The sequence below is a fragment of the Megalobrama amblycephala genome, linkage group LG13 (assembly GCF_018812025.1).
Source record: "Megalobrama amblycephala isolate DHTTF-2021 linkage group LG13, ASM1881202v1, whole genome shotgun sequence".
In the NCBI taxonomy this organism is placed as follows: domain Eukaryota; kingdom Metazoa; phylum Chordata; class Actinopteri; order Cypriniformes; family Xenocyprididae; genus Megalobrama; species Megalobrama amblycephala.
The window spans coordinates 25767370-25787781 of NC_063056.1; the positions used below are offsets into that span (position 1 = coordinate 25767370).

The window sequence follows — 20412 nt, forward strand, 5'->3', positions numbered from 1 at the left end:
GAATATGAACCATAAATCAGATCATATTAATAACAAGATAATGATAAACATTTTCAACATTTACAAAGCAGCGTCTGTATTCATCTAACAGGCTAAATATTTTTTTTTTTATTATTATTTCAGATTTGTATTGGCCAACAGTTTACAGCCTATGCTACAACCACTGAACTTTTGTTTTATTTAAAACACGGAAAATATGTCTTGACATGCTGGAAGTGCTCGTTTTGTGGCTCTCGTGTTTGTATATTTTTTCGCACGAGTTGCACTTCACGTAGCCGTTAGCCTACTGCTGTTGTCTCCTGCTGTACCGGTCCCAAACATTAGATTTAGCAGCATGAATTTTTTCTTTTAATTATGTAAATTCCCGACCTCAATTTCTCCCACACCTCGTCTTCCATCTTCACTTTTATTTCTCCGTTTTTGTTGTCGTGGCTGGCGCCGGGAGCTGCTTGGCGCGCCGCTTTCGTGACGCCAAAGGTTTGGGGACATCACGCAAGTTACGTTGCTACGGCCTTCGTATTGTAACCTTATCAAAGAACCTAATAAAATATGAAAATAGATATTCCCAAATATTTAATATAGGCTATAGGGAACTGCACGCAACATACATGGATTTTTTTATTTATTTTGTTTTTAATGACCCGCCCCAACCCGCCCCGCAAATAAAGTGACAATTTCTTTACCCGCCCCAACTCGACCCGCGGGTTACCCGCGGGGTCCGCGGGTTATGAGACGACCCGCGCATCACTACTGTAGTCATAGTTTTTTGTTTTTTTGAAGAAAATATTCTCTACTCACTATGTATTTTAGTCAATGAAATTAACCATTTAGTTGATGAAGTGCAAAATGAAACCAAAATTCAAACATTTTATATATTATGATGCACATTTTTCACCCAGTGTTATATTAGGATTTTTTTTAAATACTATTAAAGGTGCCCTAGAACCAGTTTTTAAAAGATGTAATATAAGTCTAAGGTGTCCCCTGAATGTGTCTGTGAAGTTTCAGCTCAAAATACCCCATAGATTTTTTTTAATTAATTTTTTTAACTGCTTATTTTGGGGCATCATTAACTATGCACCGATTCAGGCTGCGGCCCCTTTAAATCCTCGTGCTCCCTGCCCCCCCGAGCTCTCGACTATAATACAGTGCATAAACAAAGTTCACACAGCTAATATAACCCTCAAATGGATCTTTACAAGATGTTTGTCATGCATACTGCATGCATGCGTCGGATCATGTGAGTATAGTATTTATTTGGATGTTTACATTTGATTCTGAATGAGTTTGAGGCTGTGCTTCATGAATAAAGCTAACATTACACACTGTTTGAGAGATTTATAAAGAATGAAGTTGTGTTTATGCATTATACAGACTGCAAGTGTTTAAAAATGAAAATAGCGACAGCTCTTGTCTCTGTGAATACAGTAATAAACGATGGTAACTTTAACCACATTTAAGAGGACATTAGCAACATGCTAACGAAACATTTATAAAGACAATTTACAAATATCACTAAAAATATCATGTAATCATGGATCATGTCAGTTATTATCTGCCATTTTTCGCTATTGTTCTTGCTTGCTTACCTAGTCTGATGATTCAGCTGTGCACATTCAGGCGTTAAGACTGGCTGCCCTTGTGTAATGCCTTGAACATGGGCTGGTATATGCAAATATTGGGGTCATACATATTAATGATCCCGACTGTTAGGTAACGGTAAGAACGGTATCTGTTCTTCGGAGGTCTTCTAAACAAATGAGATTTACATAAGAAGGAGGAAACAATGGTGTTTGAGACTCACTGTATGTCATTTCCATGTACTGAACTCTTGTTATTTAACTATGCCAAGGTAAATTCAATTTTTGATTCTAGGGCACCTTTAAAGTATTTATTCATATTTTGAATTATTGTTTGTTTTTATTTTTATTTTTTTATTAATTTTCATTTTTAGATTTTAGTCATTTTTATTCTTTTTTTTAAAAATATTTCTGTTTATTTTTAGTCATTTTTCAATTTCAATTTCTATCAGACTTATTTTAAACTTCGTTCTTTAAGTTGTCGTGTAATATTTATATTTTATTTTATTTCAGCTTTATTTCAATTAACAAAAATGTCTTTCACTAGTTTTAGGTAAAGGATAATGTACATCCAGCCGGTTATCTCAATATATAACAACCGGCTGGATGTACATTATCCTGCATATTACACGGCTACTTGCCACATAAGTAAAGAATCAGAGACGAAATATTGATCTGAATATATTTTACTAGCTATTTAAACGCAAAGCTTCCGCAGAGAGAGCAGTTGCTAGCGTGGCAAGTTCAAACTAGATGGACATTTAAGGTATACGGTACAGTCGTACCACTTATTAAACAGCATTTCGCCACATAAATATTCATGGGGATAAGAGATATTGATCTGAGATGGAACTGTTTTAAAATTGTACCTTATAATCCAACAGTGTACAAATGTACGAAATGGCAGAAGCTGCGTGTGTATGAAACGAGAGAGCTTATCGGGGAATAACATACCACTGGATGGCGCGATTGACCAATCAGAATCAATTATTCAACAGAGCCGTGTAATAATAACAATAATAACACTGTTTCGGCATGTATTTATTTTCATTGATAATAAATATTTGGAAGTAATTTTGTTGACAAGATTAACAGTGCCACTAAGCAACCACCCCAAACACCCTACAGACCACATTGTGAAGCCATAGCAATCTAGAGCATTAGCAACCACCCAATACGCCCTAGAATCATGGTGAATAAAACTAAATGTCTAGGTTTATTCACAAATTTGCATTCTGTGTGTGTTTGTTGCAGGTGTGACTAAAGTGGATTATGGAGACATCTCTACCAGAACATCCCTGAGACAGAGACTGCAGTGTAAGCCGTTTTCCTGGTACCTTGAAAATGTCTACCCAGACTCCCAGATACCACGTCACTACTACTCGCTAGGAGAGGTCTGTATCTCTCTCTCTCTCACACTCTCACACACACACACACATACACATGCTGATAGCAAAAAAGGGAAAGCATTGCAGAGTGTGATAAACACATTTCTGTGTGTGTGTTAAAGAAGCACAGGTGTGAATTAACGAGGGACGCTCTTTTTCTCGGGGTTGACGGTGTCACAGGAATTGATTGGGTTTTGTTTTTTTCATTCCAGTCACTGTGTGGAAATGAGAGACATTTATTCTTTCCTAGTCTGCTCTCCCTCTGTCATCGTCTTGTTTCCTTTTCCGTCTCTCACTCTTTCGTTCCATCTGTCCATCGCTGCCTTTCTCTTTATCAGACATTCTTATGAATAAAACATGCATGTCATCTCTGATGTCTGAAACTCTCTGTGAACGGAGTCTTGTCTGTTCTCCTGACTGGTTAAGGCTCTATCTTCCTTGTGCTGTCCACGGTTCATTCCCTTTTAGCTCATCCTTGTCTCTCCTTGCCGCCGATGGTGACATTGTGAGGTGTAGGGCAAGACACAGACAGAATAATATATGGAAGATATGACATCACAGTGATGCTCCATGTGTTGCTAGTAAACACTGACCGAGTGTACAGCTATACCAAAGACTATAGAATAACACAAGACGTGTCACTCGTATTGTTTTGAATGGGAGAAAGTGTAACGCGCAATATGGCGGAATAAGTCCCGCCTTCTAAAGCCAAGAGCCAATCGCCGACTGGTAAAGTCATCGTGTCACCTCAGCGGCCGTTAGAATCACCGGTTTCTATAGAAACAGTCAGACGCGTGCCTCCGAAGAGACGCGCATTTAGGTCTGCGCATGCGCATTAGCTTGATCCAGCCTGAAAAAATAGTTTTTTTTTTTCATGATTCGACCGTTTAGAAACTAAATTTATGAGTCGGTTGTTGTTAGATTTCATTGGTGATTTCAAATATGAAATTTAATCGTAAGGTTGGCGAACAGTTTTGGACAATCTGATGTTTCCCCATTCAAAGAGATAGGAGCTGCATGATGCCCAGGATGCCCGAGAGGCGTTTCAAAGATGGCCGCCGAGTGAAATGACTTGTCTTAAAGGGACTTTGGCTATACACTACTGTTCAAAAGTTTGGGGTCGGAAAGTTTTTTTAAATATTTTTGAAAGAAGTCTTTTATGCTCAGCAAGGCTGCATATATTTGATAAAAAAAATACAGTACAAACATCAATATTGTGAGATATTAGTATTACAGTTTTAAATAACCGTTTTCTATTTGAATATATATATATATATATATATATATATATATATATATATTCTGTTCTTGATTCTGACTGGTCAATAGCTGTTTAATTCACGATAAAACATGGCTATGACCGCTTCATCCAACGGTTCTGTGTACACAACACCCTTAGCAACCACTCTTAGCAACGTAAACAGTATGTTCTCAATTGATATTGTTCATTGAAGCTTCCTGTATTATGGAGAGTATTGTGAGAAAGAGATCGAGTGAGCAAGATTTTAACATTTTCCTTCAGTATGTTCATAATAAAAAAATCTGTTTAAATGTCTGATGTATTATCTTGTCCTTTTAACAGTTAAGGGGTTTTCCCGTGACTGACAGCACTAGTCAAAGCATTTGTCAGTTGCGTCTTGTTCGTGTTCACAACAATTCAGTCTTTTCAATGTAAAAGTCTTCGCTACTGACTGACACACTCATAAAGACAGTCTTTGCTGCCATCTAATGGCATAATAATGTAACTTCCGTTGCTGTTCACGGTCAGGGACTATTTTTTCTGGCAGAAGGAAGGCTTTTAGTGAAAGTTTAATGAAAGTTGCATTGATACACATTTCTGGCTTTAATAATTGTATTGTGTGGTAACAGTTTTATAAAAGCAATAAGGTACTCGAGGCTAGTGCAGTATCGTGAATACAGCACAGCACTCCTCTTCGCATCATGCCTAACAACGCCCTTCAGCAGTGACTTATTCACGATACAGCACTAGCCTCGAGTACCTTATTGCTTACATAGAATACTATAAAATAATATAATTTTTGCCTACATTCTGTGACATGAAGCCACATCAGATCACAAAAGGCAGTTATTTCAAACACTTGATGACTCTTGATGTTATGAAGTGAGCTTGAAGTAAAAACATGTAATTAAATGTTCTCTTTTGTTGGACAACATTTGTAAATATTTTTCATTACAAATTTAGAGAGATGTTTGGCATGTGTAGCCTTTTTTTCTTATAAACAAATTGTAATTTCATAATCACACCAAATTGTGATTTCAGTTTAATTTTGGTTAATTGTGCAGTCCTAGATTAACCTCACAAACAAGCACACAAGTGCTCACTTCACACAAACAAGCAGCTCTGTCTCACACACATGCAAAACTGTATCGCACACGTGGTATTGTGGGAAATTTATTCATCACACTGACCAATTTTTCGTAGCACTGTTCTGCCCTGTCTATGCCTATTTTTGTAACTGCTTGAAAACGTATTAGTGCAGTGGTTCCTGTCACAGCATTCTGTTTGGACCCTTTTGTTAGTTATTTTATTTAATATTTTTACTGACAAGTTACTCTTCTGAATCAGGCTGAAACACTACAGCATGAACAGAGAGAATGAGCTGGTGAATAGCGTTAAATGAACTGGAATAGTTTTGAATCGAAAGAACTGAAAAAAATCTAGGATGATACCCAGCCCTATGAGGGGCTGTGCATTCCAGTAATTTAACCTCAATTTTTAAAAAAAAAAAAAAAATCTATTGGGTTATTTGTTTTCTAAAACAAAACAGCCAAGTATTAAATCAGTGTTTACATGAAACATTGGCTAAATATAATAGCACGCTGCCAGTGAAGCTGTTAAATAAGTTTGTCATGGTTTAAGCCCCACTGATCTTGACGTTTGTATAACTCAGTGTTTTGGATGAAAGCAGTGAGCTGTCTTTCCCTTCATCTGCTGTCTTTCATCAAGTACACATTTACGCGTGTATGTGTGCGTTTGTGTGTTTGATTGGCACAGTTGCCTCTCAGTTCGTCGATACTCCCCCCCACACCCCCGGTGTGCGATAAGCTTTGGGTAATTAACCATGTTTCACACTCAGACAGAGACGTGACTGTGTTTATTCATGCAGGAGAGCTGCTTGACTGTGTCTAATCTATTTGTGTGATCTGTCCGATTGCAGATCCGTAATGTGGAGACTAACCAGTGTTTGGATAACATGGCCAGGAAAGAGAATGAGAAAGTGGGCATTTTTAACTGCCACGGCATGGGCGGCAACCAGGTCAGCTTTCTCACTTTTAAAACACACTTATTTAGAGTAATGATGTTGATCTTTACAACAGGTTTTACACTGATGTATTGTGACCTTTTCCACCTGCTCAGGTTTTTTCGTACACAGCCAATAAAGAGATCCGAACTGATGACCTCTGTTTGGATGTGTCCAAACTTAATGGTCCTGTTATGATGCTCAAGTGCCATCACTTGAAAGGCAACCAGCTCTGGGAATATGACCCTGTGGTAAGTGTATATTTGTGCTGCAAAAGGCAAAATCACATTTACAGTTATGCTCTTACTGTTCAATGGGGCAAGGCATTGCACCAGGATAACATTTTGAATGTATAGCCACAATACTTAAAGGTGCCCTAGATTCAAAATTTGAATTTACCTCGGCATAGTTGAATAACAAGAGTTCAGTACATGGAAAAGACATACATTGAGTTTCAAACTCCATTGCTTTCTCTTTCTTATGTAAATCTCATTTGTTTAAAAGACTTCCGGAAAACACGCGGATCTCAACATAACACCGACTGTTACGTAACAGTCGGGGTGTACGCCCCCAATATTTGCATATGCCAGCCCATGTTCCCAACATTATGAAAGGCATTAGACAAGGGCAGCCAGTAACGTCTGGATCTGCACAGCTGAATCATCAGACTAGGTAAGCAAGCAAGAACAACAGCGAAAATGGCAGATGGAGCAATAATAACTGACATGATCCATGATATCATGATATTTTTAGTGATATTTGTAAATTGTCTTTCTAAATGTTTTGTTAGCATGTTGCTAATGTACTGTTAAATGAGGTTAAAGTTACCATCGTTTCTTACTGAATTCACGGAGACAAGAGTCGTCGCTATTTTCATTTTTAAACACTTGCAGTCTGTATAATTCATAAACTCAACTTAATTCTTTATAAATCTCTCCAACAGTGTAGCATTAGCCGTTAGCCACGGAGCACAGCCTCAAACTCATAGAGAATTAAATATAGACATCAAAATAAATACTTTACTCACATAATTCGAAGCATGCATACAGCATGCATGACGAACATCTTGTAAAGATCCATTTAAGGGGTTATATCAGCTGTGTGAACTTTGTAAATGTGCTGTAATATAATCGAGAGCTCGTGTGGCAGGGAGCACGCGAATTAAAGGGGCGGCGTGCTGAAAAAATCAGTGCATAGTTAATGATGCCCCAAAATAGGCAGTTAAAAAAATTAATTTAAAAAAATCTATGGGGTATTTTGAGCTGAAACTTCACAGACACATTCAGGGGACACCTTAGACTTATATTACATCTTGTGAAAAAGCATTCTTGGGCACCTTTAAACATTGTAAGTGTTAACATGAGACTAGAATTGCTTACTTTACATCATGTCATGTCCATGTAAAGCAGGGGTCACCAGCCCTGCTCCTAGAGGGCTACCTTCCTGCAGACTTCACTTCCAACCCTGCTTCAACACACCTTCCTGTTATTTTCAAGTAATTCCGAAGACATTAATTAGCTGGTTCAGGTGTGTTTGATCAGGATTGGAGGTAAACTCTGCAGGATATTGGCTCTCCATGAGCAGGATTGGCTTTCTCTGATAAAACACCTTTTGCATGATAAGCATAAAGATACCTAAAGGATTGCAAAAAGCCAACTTTACTTTTGACATACACATTTTTGTATAGATTGTATAGAAAAATTAATTTGTTATAACAAAAAATACAAGCTTTTGCTTTAACCTATTCTTGATTGCCTTCCCCCTAGACTTCTACTGCAAATCATATACTGTAAATATTTGTTTTTACATACTAACAAGTGAAAATTGTGGCTTGTGGTAATCAACAACATGCCCCAGATGTTGTTGATAGAGCTTAATTTGTTTTGAACCCAGAATACTCTCAGAACGTGTCTATTGTCTGATCCCAGACGAGCCCCTCATCCAATTCTGTTCAATCCTGCTCCTGGAGGGCTACCTTCATCCGGAGTTTAGCTCTGATCTTCTCCAGCACACTTCTTTAGATGTTTCTATTAATCCTAAATACCTTGTTTAGCTGTACTCTAACTATAATTAGAGTAGGCCAGGGTTGTTCAGCCCTACTCCTGGAGGACCAATTTCCTGCAGAGTTTAGCTCCAGCACACCTGCCTGGAAGTTTCTAGTGATCCAGAAGACCATGGCTGTGTCAGAAATCACCCCCTATACACTTAAATTGGGTGCTATTTGAAGGGAAAGCCATTTGTAGTGGTGTCCGAAACCATAATGTTTGTGGACGTAATGCACCGCTATAACAACTCAACTAGAGAATACCCATAATGCACTGTGAGGGTCATGCCGAATTAATTTCCACGTTTTGCTAGAAGATGGCACCTGCAGCTATTTCATCCATCCATCCATTTTCCAAACCACTAGTCTAGGGGTGTCCAATTTCAGTCCTGGAGGGCCACTGTCCTGCAGAGTTTAGCTCCAGCTTGTCTCAACACAGCAGTCTGTGAGTTTCTAGTATGCCTAGTAAGACCTTGATTAGCTAGTTCAGGTGTGTTTAATTGGGGTTGTAGCTAAACTTTGCAGGACAGTGGCCCTCCAGGAGCAGGGTTGGACACCCCTGGTCTAGTCCAATGTGGGTACAGCGTATAAATTCCTTTTTAATTGATCATTAATTTGTTTAATTAAGGTTTATACATGTGAGTTTCAATGATAAATCTTTTTATAACTCCTGGAGCTGCCAGTGTGCTAAGTTTCAATGATTATTAAATGACAAGCACAAACTACGCAAAAGCGGCAGCCCTTCCAGCGCACTCAGTGTCCGAATTCACACACTCGTTTTTATTCACTTCTTCAAGTGGACTATTTTAGTGGAGTAATGTAGGGAATAGTGAATGAGGAGGTGATTTCGAACACTGCTCTTGATTAGCTGGTTCAGGTGGGTTTGATTTGGGATAGATCTGAACTCTGTTGGAGCTCCAGGAGAAGGGCTGGACACCCCTGGAATAAGAGCTAAACTCTGCAGGAAGGTGGACCTCAAGTATATTCGACGTCCAGGGGTATCAGGGCTGAAACATTAAAGATATAAACATTTTTTAAGTACTCGGTAACATCAAAGGCAACCATGTATTGTGATGCAACACATGTATGCAGATGTGCTTTTGACTCTTGATTTTCACCTTTAGGGTCTTGATGGCCTCAAATATGTCATATAAAATTAAAGACAGTCAGCTAACCCTTTAAAGCTGTCTGTCTGCAGGGTGTCCACTCATCCTTCTCTTGTAATGTATGTGCATGAACATCCACCCTGTGGCTTCTCTTATAAACACTGTTGGAGAGATGCTAGTTTAGTTAGATTAAATCAGCTCTCAGTCAATCTTAAAAGTACATCGCTCCATTTTGGTATTTGACTTAAACACCACTTCAGGCCTGGGGAGAGTGAATTAGCCAAGGGGAGAAAAGAGGAAGATTGCTTTTTGCATTCCTCTGCTGTTGGCTTAAAGAGATGCCTGTTACTCCAAAGCCTCCTCTTCCTCCTCCTCCTCCTCGCCCCAGATTCGAAGCCCCCACCATGCTGGCCCTGCGCCCAGAGAGACGGAAGGCTGCACAGAATAGAGAACTCTAGCAGAGACTTTCCACTGTCAGATAAAGGTTCTGTTTTTCTTGTGGAGAAAGAGAGTGACAGACAGAGTGGAAGGAAGGGAGATTCAGCGTGAGCGAGATCAGGAGATCTCTTGCCAACAAGAGCACCTCTCCTGCATGCATTACCATACATTACCATCGCTAGCTCATCGACGTGTGTGTGCGCCCTCACACCTTACGTCGTGTGTCTTATAGGTTCTACCGCTATCCTAATTGTATCTGTGTGGCTTAATGCTTCCCGCTAGACTGAAATTCTAGAGCACTCAGCTCACCCAAGGCCCATTACACACACTCACACACATGCTCCATTGTAAAGCAATCCCCGTGCATCGACAATTTGTCTTTGCCCTGGAGCGCACAGGTTGTCCAGCCGTGCCTGTATAGCGCGGAGTGGCATATTGCTTACTATCAGTGCTATTATATTACACTATGAATCCTGAGTACAGGAATACCTGAATGACCTACTACATTTTTCTGAATGTGCAGTATAAATCTAGCACACAGCATGGGATCACACAATGCAATGCGCTTAACTTGAACTTTTTTGTCTAGTGTGACAAATTAAGCATAATAGATGTGATTTTTAATGTCCACTTTACTAATTTGGTTGGACCGCCAAACGTTACCAGATAACCTGATTAAAGGGTTAGTTCACCCAAAAATGAAAATTCTGTCATTAATTACACACCCTCATGTCGTTCTACACCTGTAAGATGTTCGTTCATCTTCAGAACACAAATTAAGATATTTTTGATGAAATCCGATGGCTCAGTGAGGCCTCTATTGAGAGCAAAGCCATTGAAACTCTCAAGGTCCATAAAGGTACTAAAAACATATTTAAAACAGTTCATGTGAGTTCTACCTTAATATTATAAAGCGACAAGAATACTTTTTGTGCACCAAAAAAACAAAATAACGACTTTTCAACAATATCTAGTGATGGCTGATTTCAAAACACTGCTTTGGTGCTTTACGAATTGAATCAGTGGTTCGGAGCACCAAAGTCACGTGATTTCAGTAGTTTAGCCGTTTGATAGGAGATCTGAATCACTAAGTCTAAACAAAAGATTCGTAAAGCTCAGAAGCAGTGTTTTGAAATTGGCCATCACAAGATATTGCTGAAAAGTTTAGCTTTTTTTTGGCGCACAAAAAGTATTCTTGTCGCTTTATAATATTAAGGTAGGACCACTGAACTCACATGAATTGTTTTAAATATGTTTTTAGTACCTTTATGGACCTTGAGAGTTTCAATGACTTTGCTCTCAATAGAGGCCTCACTGAGCCATCGGATTTCATCAAAAATATCTTAATTTGTGTTCCGAAGATGAACGAAGGTCTTATGGGTGTGGAACGACATGAGGGTGAGTAATAAATGACATTATTTTCATTTTCGGGTGGACTAACCCTTTAAATCAACAGAATTTGCAACAACAATGTTCAAAACATCACACAAAAATTTTTTAAATTTAATTTTCTATTATTTAATTTTTCCTGCAACCCTATATATGGAAAGCTGTTTGAAGAAACTGGATTCATTCTTATATTCTAAATGTCTGTCTGTGTGTGTATTTTTAATATTTAAAATATTTTTCTGTTACTTACACTGCCGTTCAAAAGTTTGGGATCGGTAAGATTTTTAATGTTTTTTTTTTTTTTTGTTTTTTTTAAGTCTCCTCTGCTCACCAAGGCTGCAACAAAAAAAACATTAATATTGTGAAATACTATTACAATTTAAAATAACCCTTTTCTAATTGAATATATTTTAAAATGTAATTTATTTCTATGATGCTAAGCTGAATTTTCAGCATCATTACTCCAGTATTCAGTGTCACATGATTCTTCAGAAATCATTCTAATACGCTGATTTGCTGCACAAGAAACATTTATTATTATTATCAATGTTGAAAACAGTAAAAAAAAATTCAGGATTCTTTGATGAATAGAAAGTTCAAAAGAACAACATTTATCTGAAATAGAAAGCTTTTGTAACATTATACACTACCGTTCAAAAGTTTGGGGTCAGTAAGAATTTTTATTTTTTTATTTTTGGAAAGAAATGAAAGAAATGACTTTTATTCAGCAAGGATGCATTCAATTGATCAAAAGTGACAGTAAAGACATTTATAATGTTACAAAAGATTCTATTTCAGATAAATGCTGTTCTTTTCAACTTTCTATTTATCAAAGAATCCTGAAAAAATGTACACAACTGTTTTCAACATTGATAATAATAAAAAAATGTTTCTTGAGCAGTAAATCAGCATATTAGAATGATTTCTGAAGGATCATGTGACACTGGAGTAATGATGCTGAAAATTCAGCTTTGCATCACAGAAATACATTACATTTTAAAATATGTTTAAATAGAAAACTGTTTTTTTAAATTGTAATTGTCTCGGTGAGCAGAACAGACTTCTTTTAAAAACATTAAAAATCATACCGATCCCAAACTTTTGAACAGCAGCGTATATTTTTGACATTTGCAATCGAACATGCAGCATTGTACAGTCGATGTGTATTATATAGCAACAATATATAGTTTTACTCTAGTATTCCATTCTAAACATAACCAGTGTTTACTGCTCTAATGGGTCACATGCATCATATCTCACACACAGTGCATGTCTGTCTCTCTCGTCCTGCAGAAGCTGAGTCTGGTACACGTGAACAGTAATCAGTGTTTGGACAAGGCGTCTGAAGATGACAGTCAGGTGCCCAGCGTCAAGGACTGCACCGGGGGCCGCTCGCAACAGTGGCTCCTCCGCAACGTCACACTGCCTGAGATATTCTGAGATCGCACACGGACGGACAGATGGACAGACTCTCACACCGACGCTGATGGAGAGAGCGTGAGAGAAAGGACTGCTTTCCTCTCAATCCTGGTGGTCTGCCTTCAAATGATCTAAAAGAACAGAACCACATATGTATATGAATCTCCCCATCACTCCACCTTGCCGAGGAAAAAAACGAACGATGGAGAGAAAGACTCACTGAGAAAGAAACTTGAGTTTGATGCCCTTATCCTCCTCGTTCGAGGAGCAGCGGACATTTTGGTTATGTTTACGAGAACGCCTCCCTTTTAGAGTATCAGTGTGTGTTTGTGTGTGTGTGATGGGAATGTGTGAGTCACAGTGTTTTCCACAGGAGTTTTTTTTTTTTTTTTAATTTAAGTATTTTTCAAACCTTGTAGAAGTGAAGGATATCTAGCACATGAAGGATATGCTAACGTGTGATCGAGTGCATGTGTGTGCATGTGAGATTTCAAGTGTGTCACATATCAGGATAGATCTCCTGTCTGTGGACGTTGCAGTGGTCTGCGATCCGTTTGACACAGGGGCTCCCCCTACTGGCCACTGACACACACTGAACTGTCTATCAATCTTAGTCTCAGTCAGTGGACTACCTACAATCAATCACGTATAGATCTATAATCAATGAACAGGATGACTGATCGTCTAGGACGTGTTTCATATCGTCAGTGATCATGTAACTCTTTTTTTTGTTTTGTTTTTTTGTTTTTTTACACCAGTGGTTGATACTTTTTTGGTTTCTGCGTTTTTGAGTGCCACGTACAAGCACTTTTCACTTGTTAGGTTTTGTTTGTTTTAGAACTTTGTCGAGTCTGTCTATTAAAAGGTATGGTAGTAATTTGACACACAGTTTCAGGACTGTCCTGAACTTACCCCAAATTGTTGCCTTCCTCTGGGTTCCAGCCCTTCGGCCGACATGGGTTACCCATAAGCACGTGGGTTGATCGGGAAGAGATGGATCATCTTCTGTCATATCATCCAACAGTAAAAGGGCTCGGTCTCACTGTGTACATGCACGAGAAAGAACTCTTTCATCTGATATCTTTCTTTGTTTACGTTACATTGTTACTGATTTTTGTGTAGAATTTCTTTAATTCGTCAACACATTTGGTGTCTGAAGCTTCTAGTGCCCGTATGACCAAGTTTCATGTCTTCAAACTGTCTGATAGCCTAAAGAGATTGTCCTGCATTTCAGATTTATGCATTTCTGACTTTAGTTTTAAGTGATCCAGCATTTAATTTCAGCTGTGATGGTTGAGGATAGTTGGAAAATGAACCCCTCTGTTTTGAGAGTTGTCATGTGGAATCAGGAATCAGTTGAGATTTTTGTTTTCCCCTAAATATTATTGTCTTGACCCTGTCTAAATACTTCAAATGATCTGTACTCTTTGTGTCGCCGTGTACCAAAAGATTATTCTAAATTGTAAGATTCTACATTCTTAGGGCCTGTTTACACTAGTGCGTTTTCGTTTTAAAACGCGTAAGTTTTGCTACGGTTACGCCTTTTGTCTACGCCGACATTTTCGAACCTCGAAAACGCTGCAGACCCCTTTTTTAGTTTGAAAACGCTGGGGTTGCTTTTCAGTATAAACGGACCAAAACGGAGACTTTTGAAAATGATGCCGTGGCTGCCCATGTTCGCTCTGCGTATCCTTGACGACCGTGTAAACGGCAACATGGAAACGTACACTTGTACGTGCATGAACGGTCATGTGACATGCGTTTTCGGCCGTGTAGTATAGACGGAGATCGTTTCTGAAAAGCTGTGGAAATGAAAACGTACGGAGTCCCGCACATGACATGCAAGAAAAATAAATAAATCATGCGCACGATTTACTAATTCGTTCCCTCGATTTATGAAATAGTAAATCGTGCGCACGTTTTAGTAAATCGAGGGAACAAATTAATAAATGGTGCCATGATTTAGCCTATTATTTTTTTTCCTGCATGTCATGTCCGGGGCTCCGTAAAAACGCACTAGTGTAAACGGGGCCTAATACTGTACATTGTGAGATTCTAAATTGTAGCATTTTAAATATATATTCTAGATTCTAAGAAAAAAGATTTTAAATACAGATTCTAGATTCTAAAAAAAGATAAAATTGTAAATTGAGATTCTAAAATGTAAGATTCTTTAAAGGTGCTCTATGTAAGTTTTTGACTGTACTAAATCATAAAAATACCATAATATGTTTGCAGATATTTATTAAACATGCTTAGTTCATATACTCGTTTCTCTGAAAACCATTGCTACAGCCAGTTATTTTACTTTGAAATTTGCGTTCCATGTCGGAATGTCTGTTTTTGTTTTGGTCTGTGCAAGACCGCACATTGCCAATTTACCCAATGGTATTTCGCCAACCCGGGTTGCCACTTGGCGCAAAACTAATGCAGTGCAGTGAAACAAACTGGGTCAGAGATCGCAGATTTTACCTGACCTAAAAAGCCTCAGCATCCATCTAAAAATCTCTATGAACGGGAGCATATTAAAACGCGATATCAACTCATTATAAATCAATAAATCAACTAATTATCTTACAATGTCAATTGAGCTCGCTCCTGTTGCGCGTCTTCAAACTGGCAACCCGCGAGAGCGTCGAGTCTGAGGAGGAGGGAGCGGGGCAACAATATTTTGAATTTGGACTGCAGTACCCATTTCAACCACTAGCTGTCATTTTTACATAAAGCACCTTTAAAAAAGGTTCTAAATTTTAAATTCTAATTCTAAAAAAAATCTTAAATTGTAGAGACTGTAGATTCTAAATTGTGAGATTCTAATTCTAGAATTCTAATTGTATGATTGTAAATGCATTCTAAAAAAGATTCTAAATGGTATGATTCATATATTCTAAAGAAAGGGGCGGTTTCACTGCATAGGATGGGTGAAGATCTTACAAGCATTTGGACAGGGCCTCAAGATCATCTGTGTAGATGTGCGAGTGTGAACAAGTGTGTGTGTGTTTATATTTGTCAAAGGGATGTCTTTTGTTTTTGTCTTATATGTTTAATTGAGGAGGGTCTGGCCTGCTGATTGGTGGGTTAGAGAGCCCTGTGTTGAGATGATCCACAGGCTGGAGAAATAAACCACAGAAAGTTTACAGTCCAACTCTCTGTTAGCATTCATGATCTTTTCTTTTTTCATGTGCACACAGTTTCATAGTTAAAAAACTGATCCACAAATCTAAAATCATGCTGCTATATCACTTAAATTAAACGTTTATTGAAAATTTCTCAGTTTCATTTAGTTTCATGTGGGTCACCATGCAAGCTTGCTGAAGTATTGCGCTGGATATTTAAGCTTAAAAATGATCAAAATTATAGCATTTGTAATTCTTCAAGAGTGCAAGGTTTAAACTATGTTTTATGGTTAGAGTTTTGCCTTGCTTTGGTTTATCACTTGATGGCACTGGCATAGACCTTCTCAGATACTCAGGTAAGGCCATGGTGCTAATGTTTGTTGGGATTTGATTACATCCAATACAGTTTCATTTAATAGGGTTTTTGCTCAACACTAAGTTCTCACATCCCTGCACTCAAACAACACTGACAAGAACACTTGCTCTAACTCTAATGATCTAATTAGCCAGTTTTTGTTTGCCTTGGAGAAGTTTCATTGGATAAACTCATTAAAAGACATTCTATTTTATCTTCAGTTAAAAGATTATGAAAGTATTTTACAGTTATTTTTTTAAAACTAGGATACATATATTAATAGCACATTTTTAGTTTAGTGCATTGATATTAAGTACAGATTTTAATAAAGTACCAGAGAAGATCCTGCTTTTAATGTGCATCTCTGCATATTCTGAACCTGAATGCCTGGTTTTCCCAAAATCATTTTGATGATCACATGCTTATATGTCAGGTTTCATGATGTGTGTTCAATATATGCTATTTATGTAATAATTGCTGTTATTCGTGACCTTTGGAACGCCAACTTTTACCAAGAATAACTTGTGTGTGACTGGCATTTAGAAAAGCATTAGGCTATTTCAGTTTTAAACAGTTATTTCATTAAAATATTTTCTTCTTTTGACAAAAAATGTATGAAAAATGGAACACTGAATCTTAATCATAAACAGAAGCCACTTGTCCTTGTGTCCATAATGTTCATTTAACAGGTGAGAGAGCCACTGTCATGCAGCGATCAGCCTTCTCGCATTCACTCACACTGCACCCGAGATGGAGACAGTCAATAGCCCAGTTCAGTGTAATTGAGAGAGTGAATAGCAATCGATTTCAATCCCACCTCAATCCATTCTGAGGTGGTGCAATTTATAGCTTTCTGATATGATGGTGTAAGGAATGGCAGGTAACGTGTGAACTCATCAGAGGGCATCTGGGGTCAAACAGTCGTTTGAAAGAAATTCGTTTTGAAGAAAACATTCGTTCAGTTCAGAGTTCTGCTCAGAGAGGCTGTATCCTTCAAAGGTCAATTGTGACACAGCAGCTCCTTCAAATGTTGCCATGAAATGCATCCTTAGTTTCCAGGGCAATGAAGGATACAACAGATGGATGCTTCACAGCCTAGCCTACCCCAGAATTCATTGCACCAGTGATGATGACAGGATTTTTTTTTAGAGAAATTGCCGGATTACACTTTTAAATGTAAATATTGCGTTTCAACTTCTTTGAATATTTAATGATACAAATGTAAATATATATATATATATATATATATATATATATATATATATATATATATATATTTTTTTTTTTTTTTTTAAGAAGTTCAAATATCTTGTTAAGGCCTATTTTTGGTTAAACTGCGTTCCATCAGCACTGGGACTTTTTGCTGTTTATATCACTCCGCTTGTTTGCGTCGGATTCAGCTCATATTGTGATATAGGCAAAATTAATTTTTGAGCCCCCTGTATGGTGGCTTTATATGATCATATAATGTCATTCTATTAACATTTTACCAAAATCAATTTCAAATGAACCCAGCGAGTGTGGTGTTTTTTCTTCATCAAACTTACAGGTTGAGTTTATTGTAGCTATGTGGACACTGTTTTTTCTGTCATTAGGCGAAAATCTCATGTTGAAGTTGCTATGCACAGCCTTTAAGACAATATTGGCTATGACTTGATGACAAACGCCTGACTAAGACATTCTTCTCCGCTCCTCAAATACATAAAACATTCCCAGCGTTTTAAGGTTTGTTTTTGGTTAGCCAGGAAAGTTTTCTTAACAGAAATAAAATGTTAGTTTTTGGTTTGTAGAATGTTATTCTAATGTTCCCCTAACGTCATTTTAACGTTCTTATAAAGTTAACATTCCTATAATATTATTCTAAGTTTATTATAACATTAGTTTTTGGTTCCCAGAACATTCCCAGACTGGTTCCCAAAACGTTAGTTTTTGGTTCTCAGAACGTTCTTCTTTGTTTTGGTTAGCCAGGAAAGTTTTCTTAAAGCTACAATATGTATGATTTTTGCAGTAAAATATCCAAAAACCACTAGGTCAGTGTTATATATATATATATATATATATATATATATATATATATATATATATATATATATATATATATATATATATATATATATATGGTTTTTTTTTTGTTTTTTTGTTTTTTTCATTTGAGTACTTACAATATCCCCAATTTTTCCAGCTATTTGTAAATCGTGAGAAAATCGCAATTTTAACCAAGAATACAGGACGTGTACTGGAGACTCCTGTCAGTGGCGTCATCTCCGTGTTATCCTCTGTTCCTATTATGTTATTTTAACGTTAGTTTTTGGCTCCCAAAACATTCCCAGAATGTTAGTTTGAAACATTCTTTTTAAGGTTTGCTTTTGGTTAGCACATTAGTTTTTGGTTTGTATAATGTTATTCTAACATTCCCCTAACATTATTTTAACGTTCATATAAAGTTGATATGGCGTTATATATGATCATATACTTGCATGTGTCATTATATTAACATTTTACAAAAATCAAGTTCAAATCAAGTTACGAAGTTTTTGACCAGCGAATGTGGTGTTTTTTCTGTCATTAGAACAGCTGCATCTGAGGCAGTAAGTGCATCATTACGTTTTCATCAACTTACAGGTTGAGTTTGCTGTAGCTATGTGGGCGCTCAGTTTTTTTTTTCTGTCATTAGGCCAAAATCTCATGTTAGTTGAAGTTGAAGACCTATGCACTTTAAGACAATAGTGGCTATGACTCAACGACAAACGCTAGACTAACCCCGCTAGAAATTTTACGTTCCCAGGACATTCTCAGAACATCCCCACTGGCGTTAAGGATGTTGCCTAGTAACGTTCCCAGTACGTTCAGAGACGGTCACGATGTGGAGTTCTTTTAAGGTTTGGGGGACGTTATTTGGTGGACCTTCACAGAACATTCAAGACGTTCTCTGAACGTTTAAGAAACCATACTTTATTTTGAAATGTTCTCAGAACGGCCCTGCTGCCCTTGTCAAAAAATTGAATTGAAAATTAGAGCTAAATTGACTAACAAAAGTGGCTGTTCAAACAAAAACTAATTTTTCTTAAATGTCTTACAAAAAATAAAAAAGCTCTTTACAGGTAATTCCTGGATTAATGTTATGAAACCTTTTCTTTAAAATGCAAATCTCTTGCAGTAAGTCATTAGCTGACAACAGCACATGCATGAGCTAATGTAACTACTGTATCACTGCATCAGCAACTACAGTTACTGCAGCCTTTAAAGGTGCTAAAGAGGATGTTTTGTTTTATACATTTTTGCAATATTACTTGAAACTGTCTTTACTAGCTGATAAAACACTATTTATTAGGTGCACTGAAAGGAATAATATTAATATACATCATCTGTGCACGAGGTAGGGCCTTAAAAACATCAGCCACTAGACAACGTCCTTAACACCAGTGGGAATGTTCTGAGAATGTTCTGGGAACGTAAAATTTCTAGCGGGGTAACTTCCCACGTAGAAGGCAACGTTCCCTAAAAGTTCTCAAAAGGTGACGAAAGTTCCGAACCTTTACAGAACATTCGGACGTTCCTAAAACCTCCTCTTTTGGTAATGAAAGTGCTGCAGTTTAAAGTTCCTTATATGACTTTAGGAGAACGTTCCATCTTGGTTATTTTATGGTCATGCAAGAACATTACAAAGAGGACATTTGGGAAGTTATCAGAACGTCCTATAGTAATAGTCCCCTAAACATTCCCAGAATGTCCTGAATGTTCCCTGAAGGTCCACCAAATAACGTTCCCCAAACCTTAAAAGAACTCCACATCGTGACCGTCTCTGAACGTTCTCGGAATGTTACTAGGTGACAAGTTACCCCGCTAGAAATGTTACGTTCCCAGAACATTCTCATAACGTCCACTGTGTTAAGGACGTTGTCTAGTAACGTTCCGAAAACATTCAGAGACGGTCACGGTCTTCTTTTAAGGTTTCGGGGACGTTATTTGTTGGACCTTCAGGGGAACATTCAAGACATAGCACTTTCATTACCAAAAGAGGACGGTTTATGTCCCAAATGTTCTGTAAAATTTCAGAATTTTCGTCACTAAAAGTGAACTTTTAGGCAAAAGTTGCGCAAAGTCACGAGAACGTCGCCTATATAATAATAAAGTTTGAAGTCACTTATGGAGGTGAGCGTTTGCTTTAGATGTGCTCTTGATTCTTGATCTTTAAACATTAGATTTTCTGCTTTAACTCTGTTTTCAAGACATGTTTGTTACAGCAAAAACGCAAGAAAAATTTTAATCATGAATTGGGTTGTTTAGTGGTGATGATTCACTGATCATCACCAG

At 37.6% G+C, this 20412-nt stretch overlaps 1 protein-coding gene across 2 annotated transcripts in view; it reads left to right on the top strand.

Annotated features, from left to right (window-relative positions):
• The window catches only part of galnt1 (UDP-N-acetyl-alpha-D-galactosamine:polypeptide N-acetylgalactosaminyltransferase 1), a 143795-nt gene extending 128023 nt beyond the window's left edge, over positions 1–15772 (top strand). For both annotated transcript variants that reach the window (XM_048153671.1, XM_048153672.1), the window contains exons 10-13: positions 2835–2974; positions 6148–6246; positions 6348–6482; positions 12502–15772. In XM_048153671.1, coding sequence (XP_048009628.1) covers positions 2835–2974; positions 6148–6246; positions 6348–6482; positions 12502–12648 — 521 coding nt within the window. In that variant the 3' untranslated portion in view covers positions 12649–15772. The remainder of the gene's footprint in view (positions 1–2834; positions 2975–6147; positions 6247–6347; positions 6483–12501) is intronic.
• Positions 15773–20412: the final 4640 nt, after the last annotated feature.